General features: G+C 44.2%; 1 protein-coding gene across 3 annotated transcripts; it reads right to left on the bottom strand.

Moving 5' to 3' along the window:
- Positions 1 to 16,739: 16,739 nt before the first annotated feature.
- On the bottom strand, positions 16,740 to 26,864 carry kat80 (katanin p80). 3 transcript variants are annotated; one of them, XM_011141177.2, is made up of 15 exons: positions 26,574 to 26,864; positions 25,851 to 25,981; positions 25,370 to 25,714; positions 24,907 to 25,097; positions 24,660 to 24,810; positions 24,389 to 24,552; positions 23,898 to 24,019; positions 23,628 to 23,684; positions 22,824 to 23,364; positions 22,165 to 22,465; positions 21,771 to 21,950; positions 21,600 to 21,676; positions 21,297 to 21,371; positions 18,224 to 18,343; positions 16,740 to 17,654 (listed from the first exon to the last, which is right to left on the bottom strand). In XM_011141177.2, the coding sequence occupies exons 1-15, from the start codon at positions 26,605 to 26,607 to the stop codon at positions 17,519 to 17,521; spliced, it is 2,625 nt and encodes an 874-aa protein (XP_011139479.1). In that variant the 5' UTR covers positions 26,608 to 26,864; the 3' UTR covers positions 16,740 to 17,518. The 3 variants fall into 3 exon arrangements, with proteins under 3 accessions (XP_011139479.1, XP_011139480.1, XP_011139481.1); XM_011141179.3 differs by lacking the exon at positions 16,740 to 17,654 and adding an exon at positions 17,673 to 17,934; XM_011141178.2 differs by lacking the exon at positions 23,628 to 23,684 and having other exon boundaries at positions 26,574 to 26,863.
- Positions 26,865 to 26,903: the final 39 nt, after the last annotated feature.

Raw genomic sequence — 26,903 nt, 5'->3', positions numbered from 1 at the left:
GAAAATAGTGCATGATATTATATCATACACCAGGTTGGTACATTAAGGTCCTAATGTGGACCTAATCATTATAACCTTATAAAGGTTTTCCTTACTCATTTAGATCATTACTCATTAGTCGTTAGGACATTATAAGGACCTACTTAGGATTACCTTTCATTCACCCTTATCGATGTTGGGTGAACCTGATCAAAATTTCTAGTCGGGGAGATTGCCGGAAATTTCAACTCGATCCGCGTCCCGGCCGCACTCGATCTCGCGCGCGAAGAGAAGACGACAGTTCGCAGTTGCGTCCGACAAGTTTTTGCCGATCGCCGCGCGCTTCGACAAAACTGTTCCGGGGAGAAATCGAACGGGATCGAACGCGCGCGCGAGCGATGACGCCGGGCTTTTTAGCGAACCCGCCCATAGAGCGAGACGAATGCGAGTCGATTAAAGCGACGTCACGAGTCATCCCGCGCGCGGAAACTCCCTCGTCACTTCGCCGTCGCCACCTCTGAGTTTCTTCGCCCTTCGAGCCTCGATAGCAAATGACAGGACGGGATTTCGCGTCGAGCGCGCGCGCGCCGTACTTTTCGGAGTACTTTTCATTAACCATTTTACGAAGTCGCTCAAAGTGATCCTCGAGAGTCGCGCATCGACTCGTGCATGTTATTATTATTATTTATTAATAATATACGGGTCTGGCCCCCCTTTGGTGTACAATGGTTGAGACAATAGTATAACGAGTAAGAAGATTCTCATACAATAAATAAAGAGAAAGAAAGTAAAAAAGGAAAAGAAAAGTGAAGAAAGAAAGAAAGAAAGAGAGAAAGAAAAAAGAAAGAAAAAGAAAGAAGAAAATGTTAAAACGTCAATATCAAAATCAATAAACTGACGTTGGTGTTAAAATCGATCAATCGTCGGATTTCATTTTTCTATCATTTTTCTAAAGCAATATTCAACATACTGCTGTTCTCCTCTCATCGGTGAACAACTTTCACTCTCGATCACATCCGAATGTGTGTCTCTCTTGTTCTCATTCGTTTGACCTCAGTTTATTCCCATTTCAATCTCGCTTTAATCCCAGTTTACATTTACCAAGATGACACCGATGACGCGCACGGAGTTGACGTTCATCACGACACGGCGACGGGGGTGGTGCATCACCTGGTGGCACCATCCATCACGTGTACGTAAAGGAAGAAGGGCTACCGGACGGGACGAGGAGGGAGTCCGCGGAAGGGATGCGTCCGCAATTTGTCCTCGTCACGTTTCGCGCTAGCCCACTCTCTCTCTCTCTCTCTCTCTATAAGGGCCAAAAGGGGTTGCGACGAGCGGGATCGTTCATAACCTTGTTACATCAACTATATATTACATCGACTATCCTAGGATACTATATCTAGGACAGGGAGACGCGCGCGCGCGCGTCTGTCCATTAACTCCTCGTCGCAGGATATTAACGTTTTGTATATCACAGAGGGCGAAAAGGAGAGAGGGGCGAAGGACGATACGGCTGTGCTCAGACTCGTAAAGCACACCCGGTGTATACGAGCGCCCACGTGAATTCTCTCTCTCTCTCTCTCTCTCTCTCTCTCTCTCTCTCTCTCTCTCTTTCTCTCTCTCTCTCTCTCTCTCTCTCTCTCTCTCTCTCGGTCGTGCGAGCCTTCCTTACGCTCCCGCGGTTGTCCTCGAATAAAGGGTTCGTTGCGACTGCTGGAGCCACACATTTCGAAAGATTTGATTAATCTACTCTCTGTAAAAAAATTTCTTGAGGCGAAATTTCACTCGAAGAGCAGAATGATTCACCGAGTCGTTCGGATTCGAGAGATTCTTCACTCGCGTAGAGCCGATTCTGCATTCTGTATCGTCGAGTGAATGCCTTTGCTCGAAATTGAAAGGTGAATCTGATGTACAGGGTGTAACATCAACATATAGATCAGTACGACGGGTTATCTTACCCTCCTGCCCTATTCGGACGATAACACAGAGATTGCCGAAAAAGTCACTCGTCGATCTTGTCGATAATGATATTTGAGGTGCAACCAGTTGTAATGAGTGCAACTAATTTTGCACCGTGATCGTTTATGATAGTAGCCGAGTCTCATTAAATTATAAAAAGAAATGTTTAAAATAGCGTAACTGAGAAATAAACATTACGAATTTAAGCAGCGTAAATAAGAGTAATAGTTAAGGGAGCAAGTAATGCAACATATTTTCTTGTTTCGTATGATTTCTTAATTTCTTTCTTGCATTGGAAAATTCGATATTCGGAGATTCGAATTGGAGATTAGAAAAAAATGATGCAAAAATATTTAGAAGTCTTATGCATTGTATCCCATCGCTTTTGGAATAGGTCGCTTCTGCAAAAATATATACCGACCGGAAACGCAGCATAAATTATTGATCGCAACTTAATCAATGATAACTATTGAGCGATATATATTTTCGATACATAATTTCGTATTTTGATGTCCTTTTTATAAAAAATAGTGTTTGTTTTTCGAAGTTTTTGCAGCTTATAAGCAAATCTCTCAGAAGACTCATAAAGCATTGTTTTCGGTAAAAAGAGTTCAGAACATGAGCATTCTACACTCTAATGAGGAGTTTTCAATGAGGCTCGCTTTCTATCATAAACGATTCGGATGCAAAATTAAAGCAAATTGCATTAATCGTGTAACTGAGAGCGCTGCGAATATCGACAAAATCAACGAGTGACTTTTTCGACAACCACTGCATCATCATCCGAATGGGGGTAGACCGTCGCACTGACCTGTATGTTGATGTTACACCTTGTGCTTCACCGTCGAATGAACATATGTGCTTTGATCGATTGAAATATTCGCGTATGCTGACAGAATCTGCTCCAACCAAGTTGGAGCGAAACATTCACTCGTGCGCGATTTCGCGAATGGCGGTATTTTCGCCATCATCGTCTCGAATAAAAACACCGACAGAGTTTTCACTCGTCGTCAGGAGCGAGATTTCACTCCAAGAAATTTAGAGAGTGTGTAATTTAATTAACGGTCGAAAGAAAGAGATCGGAACAGTGACGAGATGCGTCACGTCCGCAGGAGGGAATTGATCTCCTCCTCCTGAAAAATTGTCGAAAGAAGGGAGTGAAAAAGTCAGCGATATCGGCCCAAACTGCAAACCTTTAGAACCTAACGGATTATCTTGTATGCCACACAGTAGTAGTTGCAAGACATTATTTTTTAACCAAAAAAATGATGGGAACGTGGCAAAAATGAATCAGAAAGGTCCAAATATTGGCTACTTAAGCTAATGAATGGACAGACTTAACCCATTGGATTTTATGCTTAGGCTACGTGAGATACTATCAAAGTAACGTATATAAAGGAAAAAGAATAATATGAAAGTCATGTAAAAGTTCAAGAAAGAGCGATTGTTTAAAAAAAAATTTTTAAAGACACAGTCATGCTTAGGTGTGGGTATGAATGTGGGTGTGAGTGTGGTTGAGAGTGTGCGTGCGTGTGTGTGTGTGTGTGTGTGTGTATGTATGTGGGTGGGTGGGTACGTGCGTGCGCGCACTAATTCTCGACCGGCGATTTAATTGCAAACAGTTTTCATCGGTCGTTTTCACGGCCACCTTTCGTAGGGTATTGCGTTTAAGTGCTTCCGAAAAGTCGTTTCCACGACTAAATTCTCAACCGGCAATTTAACCTTTAGAGGACCGCAGTTGTTTTCTTCGGCTTTTTTATTTTCAGTATTAGAACTTTATTATTAATACCATTGAGTTGAATGACGAGAAAGATGGCGCCACTTTCGCGCCAATATATTGGCTTCCGATCCGGAAAAAGAATCAGGATCCTTTTCTTTTAGTTTTTCAACTTAATGTTATTAGATATTATTAAAATAATTGTTTAACATCATTTTAGAGAAAAAGTTTGACTACAAATAACATGTATAAAAATTTTTATACCGCAATTTATGAAGTAGAAGGCAGTCAGTATTTATATACATCAATTTATTTCGCAATAAATGTCGCATACTTTGTCGAAAATATAAAAAAAGTAATTGAAAAAAGAGGGCTAATGCTTTTACAATACATTTAGTAATTTTTCTTGGTGTGGTACAGTTTGAAGCACGGTATAACGTAAATAGGTGCATCGCATTCACCGCAAATGAATAACAACAAATATAACAATAAATATTATCGGCTCGATATGTTATATCACACACAAAGAGCGTTTGCCCGATCCTGTTTACAAATCGAAACTGGTACAACACAAAGTATAACGTGTAAGCGAATATGAAATATAAAAGTAGAATATTAATAAATTAAAATAGCCTACAATAGTAAGTTAAAACCTAATAAATTGGTTTTTGGACCTCCGAAGGCAAAAACAGTTAAAAGCCAATAAATTGGTTTCCGGTCCTCCAAAGGTTAATTGCGGACAGCTTTCATCGGTCGTTTTCACGGCCACTGCTCGCCGTTTAAGTTCTGATACATTTTAACAGTCGTTTCTGCGATTACCTTTTGAGCGACAGTTTTATACATGCATAAGAGTTTGGAGTCGTAAACTACGAAAGTAATGAGTGTGAAGTCGCATGACTCTGTCTTTAACAAATTTTTTCAAACAATCGCTCTTTCTTGAACTTTTACATGACTTTCATATTATTCTTTTTTCTTTATATACGTTACTTTGATAGTATCTCACGTAGTCTAAGCATAAAATCCAATGGGTTAAGTCTATTCATTCATTAAGTAGCCTTAAGACTGAAGGATCAGGTTGCTGAAAAATCGTGCTTGTTTTTGATAATATTTTGTGACGAACTGAATAAATATGCAAGAATCAAAATTCTAAGTATAGTTATACAACATATGAAAAGTAGAAAAATTTTGTTTATTAACAAATACTTGTATAAATATACGATATATATGGCTGAAATATACTCTCCTTTTCTTTTTTTTCAAGTTATCGTTTTTGCAATATATCTCGGCTCTCGGTGGCCCCATCAGAGCGAATTTTAGCTATAAATCTTGAGAAGGCTTATCATTATCCGGTGAACCACTAGAAAAAAAATCGAACAAAATTAACAAAATGGCAGCTATTATTAGGAAAAATTTCAAGTTTTTCAGTTCTTTTACAATAAAAAAATTAATATCTTGAAATGAAATATTTTGACGAAATTATCCATGGTTCACATGAACAAATATTATTGCTTTAAAATTTCAAATCGATACGAAGCTCAGTTTCGGAGAAATCACTGCAAAAAGTTGAACAATAAAATTTCGAGAAAAACGCGCGTTTAAAATTTAAGTAGACGTATATTTATATGAGTATTTGTTTAGAAACAAAATTTTTCTGCTCTTCATATGTTATATAAATATATATAAAATTTTCATTCTTGCACACTTATTCAGTGCATCACAAAATCATTATCAAAAACAAGCACGATTTTTCAGTAATCTGACCCTCCTCCAGTCCCCTTAAGTAGCCAATATTTGGACCTTTTTGATTAATTTTTGCCATGTTCCCGTCACTTTTTTGGTTAAAAAATACTGTCTTACAACAACTGCTGTGTGGCATACAAGATAATCCGTTAGGTTCTAAAGGTTTGCAGTTTGGGCCAATATCGCTGACTTTTTCACTCCCTTCTTTACGCGCTTTGCGCAGACACGTGCGTGATTTGAATCGTACTTACTTGTGATTTTAATTGCACTCGACATCGCTCCGTGTCGATTTGCTTCCTTGTCCTCCGACGCGCCGCCATTTGGACAATCTGACGCGGGCGTAATTAAAGGACGCGTAAGGGCTGATTACGCGGCACAAAAGGGTGCGCTCTTACTCCCATTCGCTCGGCGAAGACAATGCGTGGCCGACAATACGTTTGATTAAAGCGGGAATTAGAGAATAAAGCGCCGCGGACGCCTGTCGCTAATTGACCTCACTGAAAAACCCGAAATGCACCATTTGCTCCGGCGAACAAGCTTCCACTTCCGAAAGCGTGTCCGAGGCTCGATCGGAACGACCGAGCGGTCGCGTTTAGTCGAGGGTGTGTCGCGCCGGAAATAGAAAATCATCGGTTCGGCCGACGAGCCGGGCGAGCAAAGGTCGGTGTGTTTGTACAAGCTGATCCTCGAAGACCTCTGTGTGGAGAAGGTGCTCGAATGCTCCTGGAAAGCTCCTCGAGGAATCGAGCACGCAGATGTTTATTTTGACGCGTCGGGGCCTCGTGACCTCTCGAGTGCGTGAACAGACGAACGCGCCGCGGCTCTTTGCCGATCTCGAATTTGTCGAGTGCTCACTCGAATATATGAAGGCCCGGGGAAAATGGCGAATATTTGTCGGAACAAGAACGCGAAACACGGCTCGAGTCGAGAAGAAAATACGCGAGGAGGGGGAGAGTCGTTTGACTTGTCCAAACGATTTATCTGTCCGCGTGACAATGTCGGACGTATGTATTAGCAGAACGGACAGGAAAATAGGAATTTTGAAACGATCCTCGAAAGGAGACTCCAGCGAGAAACGCGTTCCGAGACGCGGCCCAGACTTCGTCTCGGACGTCGAGCGGATCTTGATGTAACGGCTGAGTAAGTCCGCGACTGCGAAACAGCGACTACGGAGAAGATGGGAGAACGACGAGAGACGGGAGAGGAACACGAAGGATGATTAAAAAAGAAGGAGAGAGAGAGAGAGAGAGAGAGAGAGAGAGAGAGAGAGAGAGAGAGAGAGAGAGAGAGAGAGAGAGAGAGGTTGTGGAAAGGAAGCGGAGGAGATGAGGGATGTGGTAAGGAAGCCGTTGAGGGGCGATTGGCGCTGTTTCCTTTGTGCGGTTTCGTTCGCCGTCGCGGATCGCCGATATATATATATATATAGAGAGAGAGAAAGAGAGAGAGAGAGAGAGAGAGAGAGAGAGAGAGAGAGGAAAGAGAGAGGAAAGTTTCTGAAAGAGAAGCAGCGTCTCGCCATTGACGAAGCCAAAGTAACCGTGTAATCGAGACCGGCTATAACGCACTTCTGGGCCTTTTCTCCCGTCTTTTTGCCGAGCGCGCATCCTGCCGTCGCGAAATTCGCATTCCCAGCACGGCCGATTTCGCACGATATCGCCGGCACGATGACGCGCGCGAAAAGCGATCATTATCCCCGGCGGGCGAGGAAGAAGCAAGAGGTGAGACGAAGCTCCCTCTGACCCTCGCCCTCCGCCGAATCGTTCGGAGCAAATTCGCGAGACTCCTTGATTTTCCACTAGTTAATTTAATATACAGAATGCTTCACTGAGAGACGTCTTCATTTTAAAACAGACACCGCGCGACTTGGAGAGGCATGGCGGTCTCTCTCTCTCTCTCTCTCTCTCTCTCTCTCTCTCGCTCGAGCCGGTTTTCTTCCTCTCCACCTCCTTATTTTCTCCATCGATATCGATTCAAGACGGCGTATAATTCGATATCGATACCGCCGAACCCGATACCCCAGCAGAGTCGAGTCGCTCGCCGACCACGCGCATCCGTCTCTCTCTCTCTCTCTCTCTCTCTCTCTCTCTCTCTCTCTCTCTCTTCACCTATATGTCGCATGTTTCTACGCTCTCCCAAGTGTAACGGCACGCCTTGTCAGAGCTAGTTACGCCGACACGAATTAGAAGACTGACACACTCACAACTGTGCTGCATGAGCACACAGATTCGCGATATTAGCGCTGTGACTCATAGTGGACGCTGGCGCGTCTCTCGTGTTCCTTCAGCCTCGAGCGTGCAGGACGTTCGCCGAGGACGAAAGAGAGAGAGAGAGAGAGAGAGAGAGAGAGAGAGAGAGAGCCTCGCGACGCGACGGCGTGAATCCTCGCTGGGTTCCTCGCCGGAACATTCGTCAAGAGTCGGCCACAGTCCGAAGGAGCGAGCACGTGCTCGCCTTTTCGCTTCTTACTCGCACGCGCTTACTCTTGCGCTTGCCAGCTGCAAATAGCCGAAGAGGTGCACGCGTGTGCACACGCGAGAGCCGAGAGAGGACTCGAGGCCCATCTGGCGCGTGCGTGACCTCCTTGAATTATCCTGACGACTTTCGCATCCAGCCTCCGCGCGCGCGCACGTCCTTTTTTCGGCCGTCTCTCGACGTCTCCGAGGGCCGGAGAAAAGGAGAATTTAAGGTCCGAAAGGCCCCGAGGCCGAGCTGATAAGGGTGATTTACACGATTCTACTTTTGACGCTTCACGCTGGCTTCTTTTGTCGCCAGCTTCCCGCTTTCCTAGAGCGAATTTCTGGTTGACAAAGTCGCTAGCGTTGGAGCATTTACACGATGCTGATAGACAGCGTTTTAAGGAGAATTTTGCGGAAACGGTCAATTAAAAGGATCATGGCGTCAAGGAATGACATAGTTCAAGCTGCTGTCGTGCTTCGTGCGCGAGCTTTTCAAGCAGAAATTCGTGGCTCAGTAACGAAATCAGAAAAAAAGAAAGAATGTGGGTACGTAAGTGGGATAGGTAGAAGATTAACTCATGGAGCATCAAATAACCTTTCCAAAGAATTGACATTGGAGGATCCAACCGCGTACCGTAAATTATTGCAATTAACGAGAGAGAGGTTTGAAGAACTTTTGAAAAAGGTGCATCCTCCTGTACAGAAAAAAAGACAGCTTAATGTCGCTTGACGCGAGCGGCAAAAGTTGGATATGTTCAACTTTGCCATAGCGACTAATAGACGCTAAAGCGTCTTCCAAATTTTAGACGCTAGCGAGTAAAAATCGAGCGTCTAGAAGAAATTTTCACCAGCCAATTCGCTGGCGACTTAAGAAACTTGCTCAAAGCGAGTAAAAGCAGCATCGTGTAAATCACCCTTTAGACGCCTGAGACGTATTGGGAGCTGCTGCGCCAGGTGGTCGCGCCAGCGCGACCTGTCGCGCGTATTTTTCGCGCAATCACGATGAATGCATCGACAGAATGCGGCGAATATCGAGTCAGGCGCTCGATCGAATGAACTAATTAATCGACGAGAAAGCTCGATCGACTGAGTCGAGGATAACGCCACGTTGTTGATCCGAGGATAACGAGTCGAACGAGCTAAATATACACACATATATGCACAAACTGCCAATTGATCCTCCGTTTCCGAAAATAAAAGCGGCCAAGCCGCTCGCGAGGCGGATAAGGGTTGGAATCCGCTCGCTACCGGGGAATCCACCCCCCACCTCGCGCCCCGAAACGAGACCCTATCGATTAACCGTGCCCTAGGCGGGCAGTCCCGCCCTTCCGCTCTGTTCGCATGTCCCCTGGAAACCTTTCCACCCTTCGCGACCGTCCCTAGGAAAGCAACGAAGAGGGCGAGAGACAGGGTGTCGCAAAAATACAGACTAGAGGGTAGCTGCGAGCTACCCCGTCGGCCAATCGCGTCGCGAGCACGCCCAGTGACATCACTCCCGTGCCTACCACCTTGCACCCTCGTAATTAGCCAATCCGATCGCAAGGGGGTGAGCCGAAGCAACCCCTCGGCCGGATTACGTTTACGAGCCAATGATTTTTGCAGCGCGATTTCAGCGTTCGCGCGCGTATGCGTGTGTGTGTGCGTGCGTGCGTGCGTGCGTGCGTGCGTGCGTGCGTGCGTGCGTGCGTGCGTGCGTGCGTGCATGCGTGCGTGCGTGCGTGCGTGCGTGCGTGCGTGCGTGCGTGCGTGCGTGCGTGCGTGCGTGCGTGCGTGCGTGCGTGCGTGCGTGCGTGCGTATGTGCGTGCGTGCGTGCGTGCTGGCCGGAGTTCGCTGGAGAAAAAGACAGAAAGGGCATAATGGTCCTGCCACCCTTCGAGTTTCCTCTTTCCCCTCCCCTTTTGTTTTTTTTCTCTCCCTCTCTCCCTCCCTCCCTCCCCCCCCTCTCTCTCTCTCTCTCTCTCTATCGTTCTGTCTCTCGTTTCGCTACGACGCTCTTTGTCTTCGTTGTATTCTCTATTTTCGCTCATTCCTGCATTTCTTCTTCTCCTTTCTTACTCTGAGCGCGCCGCGGCTGAGATCCCGCTGTGGATATTTACATGACAAACGTGACGAGCGTTAGAGCGCGAACGACAGTGCCGGAAATTTTACCGTCGTGCACGTCGCGTGCACGACGCATCGGCTCCTGAAGCTAAGCACGAAGTCCTGCTCAAGGCCGCGCTCCGGGGTCACTCAGGATCGCGAGAAGGACGACAGTCGCTTCGGAACAGTGCCCTCGCTATTACCTTCCGACCTCGCGATTACCTTCTTCTGATTCAGCTTCTTCATGTATGCACCAGTATACATCGTGTTTTATACGTTCCGCATTGTATTCCCGAGTAATCGCCGAGGATCGCGTCACGACCAGACTGGACCGAAATAATCGCCGCCGAGGTGAGCGTCCGCGGAAAAGCGCGAAATTACGGCACCGAAAATGGGATGCGCGCTCGCGGGCAAGGAGCCAGCGATTTTTTCCCGAGCGAGATCTCGACGAGATAACTACTTACGCGATGCACCGGGAATGCAAGGAGGATTGAGAGAGAAGAGAGAGAGAGAGAGAGAGAGAGAGAGAGAGAGAGAGAGAGAGGAGAAATGACTGTGAGAAACCGGCTACGTTCTTCGCTGACAAAAAGGATCAAACGCGGCTGTAGAAAACCGCTTTCAACGAGAGACGGAGAGAGAGAGAGAGAGAGAGAGAGAGAGAGAGAGAGAGAGAGAGAGAGAGAGAGAGAGAGAGAGAGAGAGAGATAGAGAGAGAGAGAGAGAGAGAGAGAGAGAGAGAGAGAGAGAGAGAGAGAGAGAGAGAGAGAGATGATCGACGATGTTAGACGTGGAAGCTGCATCATCTCCGTTCGTGTCATGTTCTCGTCGCGTGGGTGTGCACGTGTGTGTTTTCGGTATCGCTTTCCGCCGGCAGGGATAATCCGCTTACGCAGGTCCTCCTCTCGCGCTGCGCGTCCGGTCCATCCTCTCTCCGTTCTCTCGGTCTCGCTGGGCATTGTTGCCCGGTGTATTGTGAGAAAACAGCATTTTCGACGCTCGAGGTGACGACGAGAAGAGGACCTTATCCCATCGCCATTGTCAACATTGTCATCATCGTCGCGATTGTGGTGTGACGTATACGGCGGCCGTACTCGTCCTCGCGTGGGCGAGGATTCCGCGGAGGATGCCGGGGATGCACCTGTGACGCGGACGCGAACGTTGCCGGTTGGCATACACATGCGTCTGCTTTGCAACGATTGCGAGATGTCGGGGAAATTGCAAGGCCGCACGTTGAGCAGGTGACGACGAGCGAGCGCTCGTCGTCTCTTTCGAGCTGATGTCCGTGATGAGCCCACACGCATGTGTGATTAGAGTGGAAATTGCGCGTTTATGCCGTGACATCTCGCTCGGAAGACCGTTCTGCGTGTATTAAGGAAAAACAATACGACAGATCACATCTTTGTCTCAAACTGTAAATTTTATTTGTATATCCTGTGTACAATCCTATGCGGAGTGTGGAAAGAATGTAATTAGTTGAGTTAACGTTGAAATACCATGAAAGGCGTCCTGGTAGAAGGTAGAAGGGAGTCCTAGAGAAATCTTTCAGGTCCTTAACAGGAACGATAAATTCGCTTGTAAGAGCCAGAAATTATTTCCTTCGGGCAAAGTGCGTTTGGTTCGTTCATTATCACGTGATTTCAATCAATCTTCTTTTCTATATAATATACAGGATGCTAAATTTCAAATGTAACAGGTAAAAAATCTCGAAAACTATGAAAGATATTAAAAAGAGCTAAAACACGTGCTCCATGATTTCGAAGGGGAAAGAGAATGGCATTATCGCCGGTTAATTTAATAATTTTGAAATTTCCAAAGGTCGATAAGTTGACAAAAGTTAGGGCACTATTATAGTAATATATTCTTGAGAGTAAATAAAGTAAAAAAGTCTAATACTATTTTTTTCTTTCGACGAATAGTTAGCGAGATATCGTAAGTTAAATGTTGAAAGAGTTACCAAGTTTCCCTGAAATATTTCAAAAAATATTAGGCGAATAAAAGAATGTTTCAGACAAAAGTTGTTAAAATTAATTGGTAGAAAAAGAAGATATAATAAAAAATTGGGCTTTCTATTTTAAAAAATTAAGTTGACCTTCAACTGACCTTGAAAACGTCCTCCAAATAAAAAACTGATAATGCCATTCTCTTTCCCCTTCGAAATCATGGAACACGTGTTTTAGCTTTTTTTAATATCTTTCATAACTTTCGAGATTTTTTACCTGTTACGTTTGAAATTTAGCACCCTGTATAAAACATACATATGTGCGTATACATCGGCGCGAGACGAGAAGAATCTTGCAGCCTGGTTTGATGAATCAATTCCTGTTGCTCTAAGGATCAGACCTCGATATCGCCTCGCGATTAGATATCCCGATGAAGGGTTGCCGGTTGGCGTGGGCACCCCTACGCAAGGGGCTCGCGTAATCCCATGAATACATAATTCAGATGCAAACAGCCCCGCCACGCGCGCGTTTCGATTTAAACGGTCGCGATTATTTCACGGATTAGAATGCGCGGATATTTGCGCTATTTTTCACGCCGTGTCGCCGTGTACGCAGGAGACAGCACGAGTGCAGCGGTATTTTCGTGCCGATTATACCCTTAATATCTCTCTCGAAACTGCCGCACCCTTTATTTCGGGGCGAGAGAGGCTGCTCGACGTAGATCGAGCAAATCGCCGATGCAAATACAGATAATGCGAATCGATAGTCTCTTTTCTTTTTTACACGATAAACGAGCGCGATTGAAGAAACTGGCGTTGACGGATGAGATTCGGTGATTCGAAGCCGGATTAGAACCGACTTTTGCAGGCCGTAAAAAATATTACCGAGCAGATCTCGCGTGCATCGATCATGACCGGACAATCACGCGCTGATAAGGGAAAAACGTTCGAGAGCGTTACGAGAGAAAATTCCGCATTAATCGGAGGAAGAATCTACCGTATCGTATGGTAGACGAGAATTTTTTGTCTCGAGAGATATTATCATCGCTTTCGAATAATTTCGCGTACCCCGCTGGCTGTTTATTCCGGGTCAAAAGATCGAAAGGTCGAACAGCGCCAAACAGCGCAGCAAAATAACATGTGTGTCCATTAAAACGATAATAAAATTTATTATTCAATAGTAGTAACGTGTAAAGTAAAATACTAGTAAAATACCAGAGAATTGGAGTCGAGACAGTCGTTGATAAAAACGCCACTACCGTTCGCACACTCTCCAAGCAAGATTATACATTCTCTCAAGCGAGCTTCGTTACATCGCTCGAATCACGAATCGGTCAATCGACACACACAACGTGCATGAGCGCGTAAGCGCTTAGCAATTAGTGCATATTTACTCGTGCAAACGCGCACACGGATTGCGGAAGGACAATAATACAGGATAACACTACGGGAGCATTTAAAGGGCGAGACGCATTCTCACTCGCTCGCTCGCTCTCTCTCTCTCTCTCTCTCTCTCTCTCTCTCTCTCTCTCTCTCTCTCTCTCTCTCTCTCTTCCTTTTTTTCTCGCTATCTTATAAAAATACACACTTGGACGGAACCGACGAGTATCCTCGTGATTTTCTTTTCCTTATTCTCAAGGCGTGATCGGACGATCGAAGGTTTGAGCTTTCGCGTTCTTCTTTCTTCGTGTCCAGTCCGCGACAATGTCCGACAAATTATACATTGCGAAAATCTTTATGTCTTTTCTTGCCTCCTGAGATGATCGAGTTCCTTGGAGACGTGTGTAAAGTAATTTTCGACCAAGGGAACACACGAGAGTGGAAAAGGATGAATAATAGGAGGACTTGAAAAACCGTGAAAAAGTAGGAGAGAATGTTCGTGTCAAATTTCACGATTTTCTTGATTTCCTCGAGAGATCCGTCTATTCTTTTTTGGTTGACATTTTCTTCGTAATTTTTACTTGTCCAATGTGTATTGCATGTAATCTCGAGTTAATCAATTCTGAGGCTCGTCAGTGTTATTATCTGAGACATTCCGGCTTCACTTTTGTTTCCTCGACGAATTCGTGATATATTGTTTCTCTCCCAACGTGCAAAGATTTGAAATGAAATATGTGCAGGTATGTGTATGCGGCGGCGGTGCACGAGATATAGAAAAAAAGAACACCTGAGATGAAACATAAACGGGCGTTGTACGTTTTATTGCGTAATACTTTGAGACAACGTGCTTAAAGACTGCGATATCCCTAGGATATCTCCTTATCATTTCTCTCTTTATTTGTGCCACGCTTTTTTTCTCTCCGAGGACAATGAACAAAAAAACAATGTCCACTCTCGGGGAGGACGATCGATGATTGCGCGATCACGAGTATTGCACTATACCGATATTGTAATGCTCTCTTGGCAGAAATCGAAATCGCCTCTCTCGATGTTAAGCGCGCGCGCGCGCACGCATAGAAGGGAAGGCTTAACGCGAGTCGAGGCACAATCGCAGAAGACGTTACAAACTTATAGCAATTCAAATGACGCACATTTGGGGGGGTAAAAATCGTTAAGATTAAATCAGATTATATATGACGACGAGAGCGTAGAGAAGAGGAGAAAGCACGGGTGAAGAACACTTCGAATCACACTTATTTCGTGTCGATGTGGATTCCAATTTAAAGACTGCGTATAATATTTGTAATATGTAATTTTATTATAGTATAGAAGATTTTGACATGTCAATCAATGTATTTGAACGTGTGAATTTTCCATGATAATTACCACTATGCTGATGTAAAGATTTATAATGGAAGTGGAAGAGTTGCGGTATCTCTCCTGTCTTCAGAACTGTGATTCAAAATGTTCTCGCCAAATGTTCTCTTCAAAATATATCGATACTAGCTCTATTAATACTTTCGCCGCTTATCGGTAAGCATTGAGGGCATCGCAGCAACGGAAGCGATCCGGAGATCGTAACTTTAAAACATCGTTTTATTTCGCATCTAATTAAATCGCGCTACATCAGGATACGTTTTAAAAGGTAGAGTACAAAAGCACAATCGTGATATAAAGGGACATAGACGAGAACATCGCCGTCGATATGAGATAAAAGGCAGCGAATTACAATCGGTGTTTACTCAAATGTAAAAACTCCGATCGTGGCGATTTCTCACATCCCACGTAATATCAAAGGGCGATCGTCGCATCGAGTAAGACTCGAAATAAAATCGCAGCATAAAAAATGTGTACGAGAGTCAAAACGAATTAATCTGTATAAAAAAATATCACAACACAACGGCTAATGCCGTTTCGTGCAATATTGATTCACCGTTAGCTCGATTCATTAATTTATTAAACTAATTTATTAAGATGTAAGATTGTTAAAAACGAAAAGAAGAAGAAGGCAGAGCGTGATAACGCGGTGATAAAAACAATCAATCCAATTCAACGCTATTTAGCTCGGGTCTGACGCAATCACGCGAACGCCTTTCTGCCGATTTGCACGGCAAAACACATGGAACGAGGAAAGGGGGGAAGGGATCTCGCAAAATGCTATATTGTCTTCGGAATATATCCTTGCTCTTTCACACCTCTCGCATCCTGACGTACGACTGAAACTTACTCGACCGCTCGTGTTAATACTTGGAGTATAAAAAGTTGCAATATTCTTAAAAGTACATACGCGTGCCCCTTTACGCATCGACATCTTCGACGACATTTACTTCTCTATTAAACACGTTCCGCTGAACGCCGGATAAAATGCTGGTGTGATCGTGACGGGCGCTTTTGTAAAAAAATAATTTAAACGCGTATAAAAGGAATCGTCGTTCGTCGCGAAGCGTCCCTGTCTTCTCTTTATGACACGCTCTCTGTTCCCCCTTGCCGTCCTTCTCTTTAGGCGCGTATGGATTAATTTCTATGTATATATATATATATATATATATATATATATATATATACATACACACACACATACACACACACACACATATATATTATAGGCTCAACGGGGGTTAAATACCTATGATCTATCTGCAAGGATCAAGTTACGCTCATGGTTAAGAGTACATTATTTGTAAATGGACGCAAAATGCTTCTCTTGCAAAAATACAATCTCCCTACTTCCCACCCTCTCTCTCTCTCTCTCTCTCTCTCTCTCTCTCTCTCTCTCTCTCTCTCTCTCTCTCTCTCTCTCTCTCTCTCTCTCTCTCTCTCTCTCTCTCTCTCTCTCTCTCTCTCTCTCTCTCTCTCTCTCTCTCTCTCTCTCTCTCTCTCTCTCTCTCTCTCTCTCTCTCTCTCTCTCTCTCTCTCTCTCTCTCTCTCCCCGTCTTTCACTCACTCACACACACACACACACTCCCTCTTTCTCTTTTTCGCTTTCACAATCTATCTCTCTTTCTCTCATCGCTAAGAAATATATAATTACATTGTCTATATTCACGCATCGTTATTCTCGTTTATTAAGTTAAGCGTCGCCTTCGTCGCGTTCGCCGCTTCCACGATCGGGGCTGATATATATACACACACACACACACACACACGCATATATATACATACACACACTCACAAATCGTTCCGCGATTTCCAACGATCTTGGCAAGAAAGGCGCGAAAGAGCACCGGCCATGAGTATCCGTGTGAATATCGAAACGCCAACGAGACTTTGTGCTGTGTAATCAAAGACACGGATACATATTTTAACGGAGAAACCGGCAGTTAGAGTGCGACATTATTCTTCATGACGTAAACCCCAAGTGAGCACTTTGAGATCCTGACATACTGACACATTGGAATCTGGCACTGAGCTTTGCTTACGAGATTTCCCACTGCGTTTACCTTTTTCCCGCGACAGAGGGCTTTCCGGATTTTGCGACATTTTGTGTTCTAAAATCTGTAGCAAAAATACTTCCCACGAGGGTGAATTTGTCGACTTTGTCCGCGTCTTGAATAATTTCGCCGAGTCGAGGGAGCTGCTTCTGAAAAATCTCGATATTACATCGTTTCGATTTATTGCTCCGACAATGTACCGCGAATGACAGCAATGTATCGAATTGTGAAAAATCATCATTTAATTTAGCCGACTTGAAAGCGAATGGATACACAAAAGAAGCCTCGGTATACACTTGAAAGCTCTAAAATTTCCAAAAATGTAAGGGTTGCTTGGATCTCGATGCCTCGGTACAGCATTAAGCGCATCCAGCAACATTTCTTCTCTTTACGATCTTTGCTTCGTCTCTCTTCGTCTATCCGCGAGAATTTCTGCCAGACACGGATCTTCTTGCCTCTTCCATTTCTCACATCACAAATTTTATCTTTCTTCTCTCTCTCTCTCTCTTTTGCTCTGGTCTGCACCCTTCTCATTTTTTTCTTCCATCAACGCGACTCGTTTGTCCCGGCGACAGAGTATTGAACATTTCGCGACTTTGTTCGCTTTCTTCGCTGATCGGTGACGGCGAAAGAAGAGAGCAACAGTAGGAATGCGCTTTCATGTTTTTTCGACGCTGCACGGCGACGATCGGTCGCAATTTCGCCGCTCGGTCTCGACAGAAGGCTCGTTTTTCGGCTCGCTTTCCGCTGTTCCCCGCCCGTTCCTGGTGAGTGTTCACCGACGACACCGGTGGTCTCGAATTCACGAGGGTCTCACAGACGACACAGCTCCGGTCACTCGAGACCCCTGATGAGGACCGCCAGGTCGCGAAACGAGGCACCGAGTTTGCCGGGAGTCGTTGACTGCTTCTTCAGCAAAATCGCCCGTATCGCTATGAGCTTCTCGTAGCAAGAGAGGCACTTGTGATACCTGACAATGAACGAAGAAACCAGGCTTCGGACAAAAGATTACGAAACAGTAGCCGATGTTGAACTGTCTCGACGCGATTTCGAGCGAGAAGCTCGAGTTTCCAGGGTAAATTTGAGCGATACTTTTACGAGAAAGTTTCGATCGAAAATACACGTATAAATATATTAATTGTATGTACATCGATGATAAATTTGCATTTTATTCAATCATGGATTAACAAAACGTCAATGAAGTTGTTTGTGAGTCACGTTTGTGACACGTTCAGCAGACGCGAATGATCCTATAAATATTTATAATATTAGGTTGATGCAATTTTTCATAGCAAAAAAAAGTTTATCATATCTCTATTAAATGTCGGGTGTTAAAGGAAGGTTTGAGTATATTTAGAGAAAAGCATAGTTATAACAAAGTTTTTGCCAAATGTCGAGAAAATATCAAGTCGATGTTATATGATGTTTTATTTAGAAAAATTATCCTTCAAAAGTGAATATGTTTTCTGCTTTATTTGACAAACACGAGGAGTCTTTTGCACACCGATGCAACAGTAATATTTTAATAACAAGACTCACCGTTCCTCACGCGATACGTCGACGCCGATCGTGTGAAGAGGCGCTTCCACATTGGATTTTATCACCGGGGCGAAGTTACGAAGGATAAGTCTCAGCGCCGAGCAAGCTACCGTTATGTACCTGAAACAGAAATCGAAGGTATCGCCAAGGTAAATAACGATCGGTTTCACAAATGTGTATGTCATCATTTGTTTATTTATTTGCAAAAAGGGAAAAGATCGCTCCTATCTATCGAAGAATGGAACGATTTTTAGGCGAGATAGGATGAGAACGGTCTCGCGACACCCACCGGGTTTCGTCCGGTCACGCCCGGTCCCGGTTGTAAAACGGCCGTTATTAGGCCGTTAACGATGCCAATAAATAACGAAAGGCTCGCCTGCCCGATTCACCACGCTTGCTTTCGGACGGGCGGTAAAGGGTTCGCGCTTATGCTCCCGTTCGAATCGGCGCGACGAATCGCACGCGGTCTCATGAATGCACCGCGCGATCGGGATTTCACGTGGCTCGTGACAAAGGGGGGGGGAGAGGAGGGATAGGATCGAGAAGAGAGAGAAGCGAGAGGATCGCTCGTATAAAAATAATTATTATTTTACTAAAAATCATTTTCGCAAAAACAACATAGTAATTCAAACTTACTTCCGAAAAACGAGAGGCGTCAAATTTTTCTATCGTGTCTTCGACAATAAATATATATTTATATTTATTAATATATTAATATATATATATATATATTAATTAATAATATATATAAATAAAAATATATATATTAATATATTAATTAATTAATTAATTCGACATTTTGTTTTCACGTTGCAAAACTGACATTTTTTAAAACTGGCGAACATTTACAAGGGCGAAACTGAGTGATGGAGGGATAAAAGACGAGAGAAGGGGTTGCGAAGAGCGATCGTGGAATTGGAAAACGATCGGGCGGGTTGAACCCTCCCTCGTGACACGCGTCCGGACATTCACCGGCGACCTCCTTTTTTTTTCTCACGCGGCACAAACGGGTGCAAAGGACGAAAGCCCGTAACGGATGAGCCGTGAAAACGACGAGCGAACTATATGCATACTGCCACTGCATAATATCGTTCGAGATGTGTATATTTGCCCGTCGATTTTGCCGCGTAAAATCAACGATCGCGAAATCGGGATACAATGTGTGAGTACCGTAAACTTCCCATGGAACATGCGAATCGACTCACATAAATACGTAAATACACAGCTGTCGCTGCTAGTCATCGAGTCTCCTTCTCTTTCTCTGTTACAAATATCAGGTTAATAAAGAGCCTTCAATTAGATATTTTTTTAAGAAGCGAATTTTGAAACTGATGTCAAAATGGCGTGTCTTTTTCTCGATTGTTGTGTGAGATAATTATGGGAGAATTAGGAGGAGGAAGCTGTCTGAAGGATGGCCGTACAAATTACAGAAAACAGGCCCGACAAAAAATCGCTTGACAGCATCCTCATTACGAGTGACTGCCGGCGACAGCTGCTCAGCGGCGGGTAACCAATTTGTATTCACTTTTACGGTATTTAAGCATATACGGAGCACCATGGTGCGACCGCTTATTAAGCTTATTTATAGAAGCATAATATCGCTAACATATCACGATATGCAAGTAGTTGATACAAAGAATTGAATTGATTCTCTAAGCTCTAATTCTAACTATTCTAGCTAACTCGAATTCTAGCACTGAAGATGAATATCCCCGAAATCCCGGAACGCAACGACTGAGGAAACGACTGACGATGAATTTTGCCGAAGAAAGACAAATTTGGCAAGTCGACCAAACGTAAATTAACACACACAAGTTAATCACAACTTTCCGCTGCGAACAAGCTGCTCGCAGCGAAAAATAGATCAGAGTTTCCGTCGCTATTTCAAGTAATTTTTCATTCACTTCGGATTCTTGTTATGTATATAATGTCGACTTTCGAGTAAGTGCCAATCAGAAGAAGCGACGGTAATTTCCGTGAGGTAACAAACACGTGGACGCGAGGCAGCAGCCGAGGGTGAGTAACGGCAGTCTGCGATCAAACGTCGGAAGGAAACAGTCGTTCCTCGTCACGGCGCTCAAGCAACAGCTTGGAACTGAGCCGGTTAATCACCCACTTTCAAATGGACACACACAAAAGACCATTTCCCTCCCCTCGGATTTATAGCTAAACGTCAAGGAAGCGGTGCGTATCTGACGAGAAACTGCTTAAATTTGCACGGTGCGCGGTATATATACGTGTGTCGTAGAACGAAACACGCAAACCTTCCGTTTCCTTCTATATTATTTTTATATATTTTTCACCATCTTTTGAATCTTTCGAATCGTCCATATTTGTAACTCAAAGACGAGCCTTGCTACGCACATAATCAGCGCTCTATACAATTATACAATTCCAGATTTGGAGCTTTCGCAATATTGGAAAATTCATACACCAAAGTTTCCTCGAGGGATCCTCTTTTACTCTGTCCTCTTTTGAGGATTCTCTTTTGCTCTATGCTCTTGTCAGGATCTAACACGCATCGTCGCGATATCGCGCATCCTATTCTCGATTCACACTCGCACGAACATTGACGGCCGTTTGACAGTGAAGATGACACTCGGCCGCTTGTTTGTCCGTCCTGCAGCATCACGGACGTTGGCATATGCAAACGCGCGCGCGCGCGCGCGGCACTTGAGATTTCAATTCAAATCGCGCGAACAATACCGCCCGTGCGCGGACAGAAAGCTGTCGTTGCTTCTCGTCGCATTTGCATCTGCCGCTGTCTTGCATTGTCTCGGCTAATTTCGCGAGCCACCCCACGCTCGCCTCGGATTACCCCACCCTGCTAAATTAGCCATTCCCATACTGCAACCCTAGACCTCGCGAGCCTCGGGCGAACGAGCGTTTCGAGAACATGGCACCCTTTCGCAAAGAGGGCTTCTCCACTTTCCGATGCAATACCGTGTCGACAGTAGCGAGTAGCGACTGTTTGAAATAGCGATTACTTGAAAACAGAGGAACGCATTTCTTAGCGTGCAAAATAGCGAGCAAGCACGAAGATGATGAAGCGATCATCAATTGCGATACTCACATTTCATATTTACTTTGAAGGAGATCGCTGATAGGACCGAGCAGAGAATTACACATATCCAAATTCCACATTGTTCTACAAACAAAGATACAAAGATACATATTGATTAAGATTAAGCGGCGATTGTTTCCACTCGGAGGTTTCGACAGAGGCCAGTTCTTTTTAGATGAATCAGTGCTGCACTGAAGGTGCTTTTCTTTGTACACAACTAAATATCAGTTTCATTCCGAGGGCAAAAAGTGTGCTCTTTGTTGATTCAGCGGAAAAGACCAGACTTTGCGACAAATCGGGAGAGCTACGTACGGTTTTAACGTGAGTATGCCCAAGAGATCGACGATGACTGCCAAATCGTTCATCGTCACCGCAGAATCCACCGCGGCCTGAAATCAATAGAGCCCGCTTTGTATCTCTCAGCGACTGCATCGACCGCACGTGTCATACCGCTCCACGTGGAGGACGGATGTAAACGACTACCTTGAGATCTTTATTGTGCCATAGGGAGTATATGATCTGCAGCGAGCGATGCCGGCTTTTAACTACCGCCATCATTGACTCGTGGCTGCGCATCATGCTGTTTAATACCTCGGCCTCGGACATTTCCGTTAGCACACCCATCTGTGGGTATCCCAACGCCGTAGAACCGGTGTAACTGTGCTGTAACAAATAGGGCCTACTTGAGAATTCAGGTCAGAACAATATCGAATTTTTAGACGGGCAAAATGGAAGCCGAGAGCTTTGTTCCCACGAACGTTACAGCCATAATAAGAAAATTTTGTCTCTCGATCCTTCTGCAATCCCCCGTCAGATGTAGGATGTCAGATGAGTCAACGGGACTATCGTGACGAACATATTTTTTCGCCGCACTCACCGGTAAAAAATTCTCAACGTCCAATCCGTAGGGCTTGTCGGCGCTCATCGGCACTAGCTCTTCCTTCTCCGTGTCCTCCGCGCTGTTTCGTATCTGCGAGACGCGCACGTCGAGCTTAGGATTCGGCGGGATCTGCGCTTTGTTCGGCTTTCTCGTGGACGACGACGCGGTGGTGGAGGGGTTGCGTGCCGACAGCGCGGTTGAGGTAGCGAAGTTTCTATTGAGCGACGTAGACCTAGACTGCGCGGTGTTCGGCCTGTTGAGCGCCGGGTCGGATGGACTGTGCCTTATACTATTAATTCTGGAAAAAGAAAAAAAGAAACGCGCGTTTCACGGAATTTCTCCTATATTTCTCTAAGAAGCGGGAAACATTCTATAATAATATATAATTAAATAGAGTACATACGCTGTGCGTATCTTATACTTAAATACTCCATATATATTATTTTATGTTCGAAAAGAATATATTCTTTGTTGAAATAATTGTACGTGCCATATACTATATTAACAAATTCTATTTACTTTGTGTGTTTGATTATTTCTCATATATTACCTTGCCCAGATATGGAATATATTCCATATGTACGAACATTTCGATGGAAGTGAAAATTTCCATCGTTCTAATATTAATATCATCATATGGCAAAGGCGGCACTCACTGTACAGGATAATCGCTCTCGTATCCCTGCTCGCCATCCCTGTTGCACTGTCTCTTCAGATAATGCTTCGGAGAATCCGGACTGGGTACTCTGTTCTTCAGCTTGCCGTCGTCCATCACGGGTATGACGGCAGCCATCGGCGCGACCCGCGGCGTCAAGGTCGAGTTGGATCTCTGCGGCCCCAAGGGCTGCGGCGGCAACGGCAACGTGTCGTTCGCTATCGTTTTTCTACCAGGGAACGGGGTGATGTTCTGTCTCAACGGCGGTATAGAGGCCAAGTTCTTGGATGCTCTGCTCAGGCCGTTGTTCGCCTGCAGGTTCGCTCTGATCTGGCTCGTCGAGGTGATCGAGTTTCGGTGAACCGGAGGCGAGGACTTGATCGGCTGGATGCGCACCGGCACAGGTTTCGCTAACGATAACGTGGGCGCCGGCGGTGGTGGGGAAGAGGGTGATTGCATCGGCGGCACTTGGTCGCGTTCGATCGTGCTCAGATTCGACATTGAGGTAGAGAGATTTTGCAGTATCTGCGGCTGCGCCGGATCTATAAGAGAAAATCAACAAACGTGTGATATCCGTTCCGTAACGACGAATTGTTCGGTTACGTTGTGATACATTAGATTTCAATTTGGGATATCGGCAAGGGGAAACACACATTTACAGAGAGAGAGAGAGAGAGAGAGAGAAAGTTTGTTCATGTCCATTATTTGGCTTGTGCGTTACACAAATCGCTCAAATCCCAAGCTGTTCCGGAGGAAGGACAGAAGGATTCACTGTGCAAGATTAACATCATCACACAAAACTCACCTATGTCGTGAGGCTCCTCGTAAGCCTCAGGTAGTTCAGGGGGTGGAGTGCGAGACACTGAAACATATCACATGCGCGGCATGCTCATTCACAAGACTATACAACACTCACGCATTCATGGTTTAGACATGTGTGTGTTGGACAGAGTTTGTCACAGGGTGATCGCGAAAGATTGGATTAGACGTCAGGACAAAAGCTTTACACTAAGAAATTTCTCTTCGGTCGTAGAGGAAATGAGGACAATGCGATATTAAGACGGCTGTTACTTACACGCCCTGCTCGGTTGGAAAATGTCTCTGTACTCGGTTACGTTGGGTATATCCGCGTAAGTGACCTCATCCTCCGGATCTGTGCCGGATTTATCCGCTTCTTCTATCGTTCGTACGTCCAACCTGGAAGTGCAGTAAAGACTTTTACATCGATTCGCTAAATCTGGTTCCTTTTACATTACCGCTTTAAGCTTTTAGATGCTTCAAATATTGAAATATTTCAAAATTGAAGTTTTTAATCTGTATTAACTGTATTAACTGTTGATTAACTATTTTTTCAATTAAGATCTCTGGTGACCATGTGAAATCATGACGTAAAAAACGAGAATCTGTCTTCTTTCACGCTTCAAAATCAATCTCGAATCTGTTGTTTTACACTCGATGATACAAACTTATCAAATATATTAAAGACTCTTTTTCAGTTTAATAGTTTCTAAATATAGTTGTCACACGCAGAAGTCTTAAAATCGATTCTGGCAAAATAAAACTCACGTGTGTTTTTTCAATGCAATCGGTCGTTCCCTGGAGAAGCTCTTCCTCAGGGAATTCCCATGACTGAAAGGCGAGCCCACGGTGGATATTCCACCTAGTGGCGCGATTTTCTTCAAGTCACATACGTATAAAGTGACATTTGCTGTGTGAAAACTCGCACCGATCTGCAACGTAACCAAACAATCATATATGTGTGTTACACTGTAAAAAGCGATAAAAAAAATTCATTCTTTATATGACGCGAAAGTCTGAAAAACATATTCTGCTTTACCAATTGGTTCTGAGCCACTGCTATGTCTTGAACCTTTCCCCAGCCTGTGGGTATTGTGTCTAAAGTCCTTCCTGGTTCCCAGCCATAAACTTTTAAAACATCGTGACTACCGGCGAATAGACACTCTCCACCTTGACTAAAATACAGGCACCTATAAAATAGTAAGATGAAAAATTAGCAACGACGATCAGGTGAAAGGTGATTTTACCTTGTAAAATAATTATAATCTCAAAATTATATTACTCACCGAATGGCAGAAGAATGACTTTGTTCTGTAGAAGATACGAGTTGAAATGACTCTAAATCCCAGAAGTGGACTGTCCTGTCCACGCTACCACTGGCTAATAGGAATTCATGGGGATGGAACTCAACGGTGATCGCTGACCCTCTGTGTTCTGAAAATTCCCTTAGTTGTCTACCAGCCTTTAGGTCCCACAGCTAATTTAAAAGTAACACAAACATCAATATTTTCCTCTCACTCTTTTCTGCGCATAAAGGAGGCATATGAACAAAAATGAAAAAATCAAAAGGTAACATACAAGATAATAGACACTTAACAAAGGTAATAAAAGATACAAGTACAAAAAGTATGCTTTTCTTTTTTTAAAACAAAGATTAAAGCTGTATGATACTGATGTTAAATCTCAAATAATATCATTTCGATATTCGATTCCTGTTTTAAGGAAGATTTAGAGGAGTGTCTGATTTACCTTAACCATTCCTTCCTCCCCAGCACTGGCGATCCATTGCCCATCAGGACTGAATTTTAGGCTGTTGACAGTCCTATTGTGACCTTTATACGTGAAAATGCAACCTTTCCTTCGAATATCCCACAACTTTATCGCGGTATCCAAACTGCCTGATGCCAATAACTCTCCATAAGGATGAAAGTCCATACAACGTATTCCAGACTTGTGTCCTGTCAGTGTACGTGCCAATTTGGCATGTTCTAGATCCCAAATCTTCAGTGCACCTGTCTGTGAACCCGCACATACCAGATCTTCTGTTTGGCCAAAGCGTACACATTCTATTGGGGTGGTATGGCCACTTAAGCTCTAAAAAGAAACAGTTCACTTCAAGTACTGTAACATAATATCAATGTTTGCATACTTGTGTTAATATCGAAATTATAACCATCAGTTACTCCAACAGATTTAATAATGATAACAAGATCATTATATCATTAATTACCATAATACAATTTTGCTTTCCAACAGCCCATAAGTTCACTTTTTTGTCATCACCACCAGTTACCAAAACTCGTCCCGACTTGTGACCTAATGCCAAGCAATTGACATTTGGTATATGGGCAACAAATTCCTCTGAAAAATAGAAAACATAAAATAAATGATTGACAGATAAATCATAAAAAAAAAGCCCGATTGAGACAGTTTGTAAACAGACTGTTTATCCATATCTATGAGCAAGAAATTGAAAAAAAGATAGTTTTACATAACATGATATCAATTATATAAGTTGTAAACAAATCTATATCATTTTTCTTAGCCTAATGCTTTTGAAAAGGTAGATGCTACATATATTTATCGACGGGAAATTCATCTACAAAAAGGAAATATCCACTGCGTTTGCATAAAACCGGAAATACAATAATTCCTAATACAGCTATATAAAGAGCTATACATCATTCGAATTCGATGACGACTCGTGTCTCCGCGCGTCACAGGACCTGTCATCCTTGCCGCAGGCTAAATTCTCCGACGAGAGACAGCTGTAACTATAATTGGAAGAAACCGCGAGATAGCGGTCGAGTGGGCTGTCGTAAACAGACAATGTTTATCGCGAGCGAAAGACACACAAAACGGAATTTAAAAGTTGTCGTATTGTCGCGGAACGGGAAGCAGAATACATGAGAACAAAGGCCCTTTAATCGCTCGATAAAGAGAAAGATCTTACGGAGTTTCCAAGATCTCTTTGCGGAAGAGGCCATGTTCCTGCGTGCACGGACTTATTTGGCAGCGGCGACGACAGGTCGGGATCTTTTCGCTCGGCGCACGTATGATCTCGTCTCGCTGCCGCCGCGCGAACGTAACATGTTTGCCACCAGCCGTTGCTGACGCGTTCGCCTCTTGTCTCCTTCGTTCTCTTGACAAAAGTACCTCTTGTCGCGATCGAGGCACCGCGACGCGTGACGTCGCGTCGCGTCGCGTCGTCTTATCGCCCCCGCCGCCCCTAATGAACGTAAAAAAAGAAAACGGTCAAAACGATATGAGAAACTCGAAATGG

Source organism: Harpegnathos saltator, unplaced genomic scaffold, assembly GCF_003227715.2.
Source record: "Harpegnathos saltator strain DR-91 unplaced genomic scaffold, Hsal_v8.6 scaffold774, whole genome shotgun sequence".
Lineage (NCBI taxonomy): Eukaryota > Metazoa > Arthropoda > Insecta > Hymenoptera > Formicidae > Harpegnathos > Harpegnathos saltator.
This window is presented reverse-complemented; position numbering and strand designations above follow the sequence as displayed.

Excerpts from the sequence above, each read along its gene's own strand:
- kat80 (XM_011141177.2), bottom strand. The coding sequence starts at position 26,607 with ATGGCCTCTTCCGCAAAGAGATCTTGGAAACTCC. Across the intron at positions 23,685-23,897 it reads TTTCCAACCGAGCAGGGCGT|TGTCTCGCACTCCACCCCCT; the intron begins GTAAGTAACAGC and ends GATATGTTTCAG. Across the intron at positions 18,344-21,296 it reads CTTCAAAGTAAATATGAAAT|GTACATAACGGTAGCTTGCT; the intron begins GTGAGTATCGCA and ends TTTCTGTTTCAG.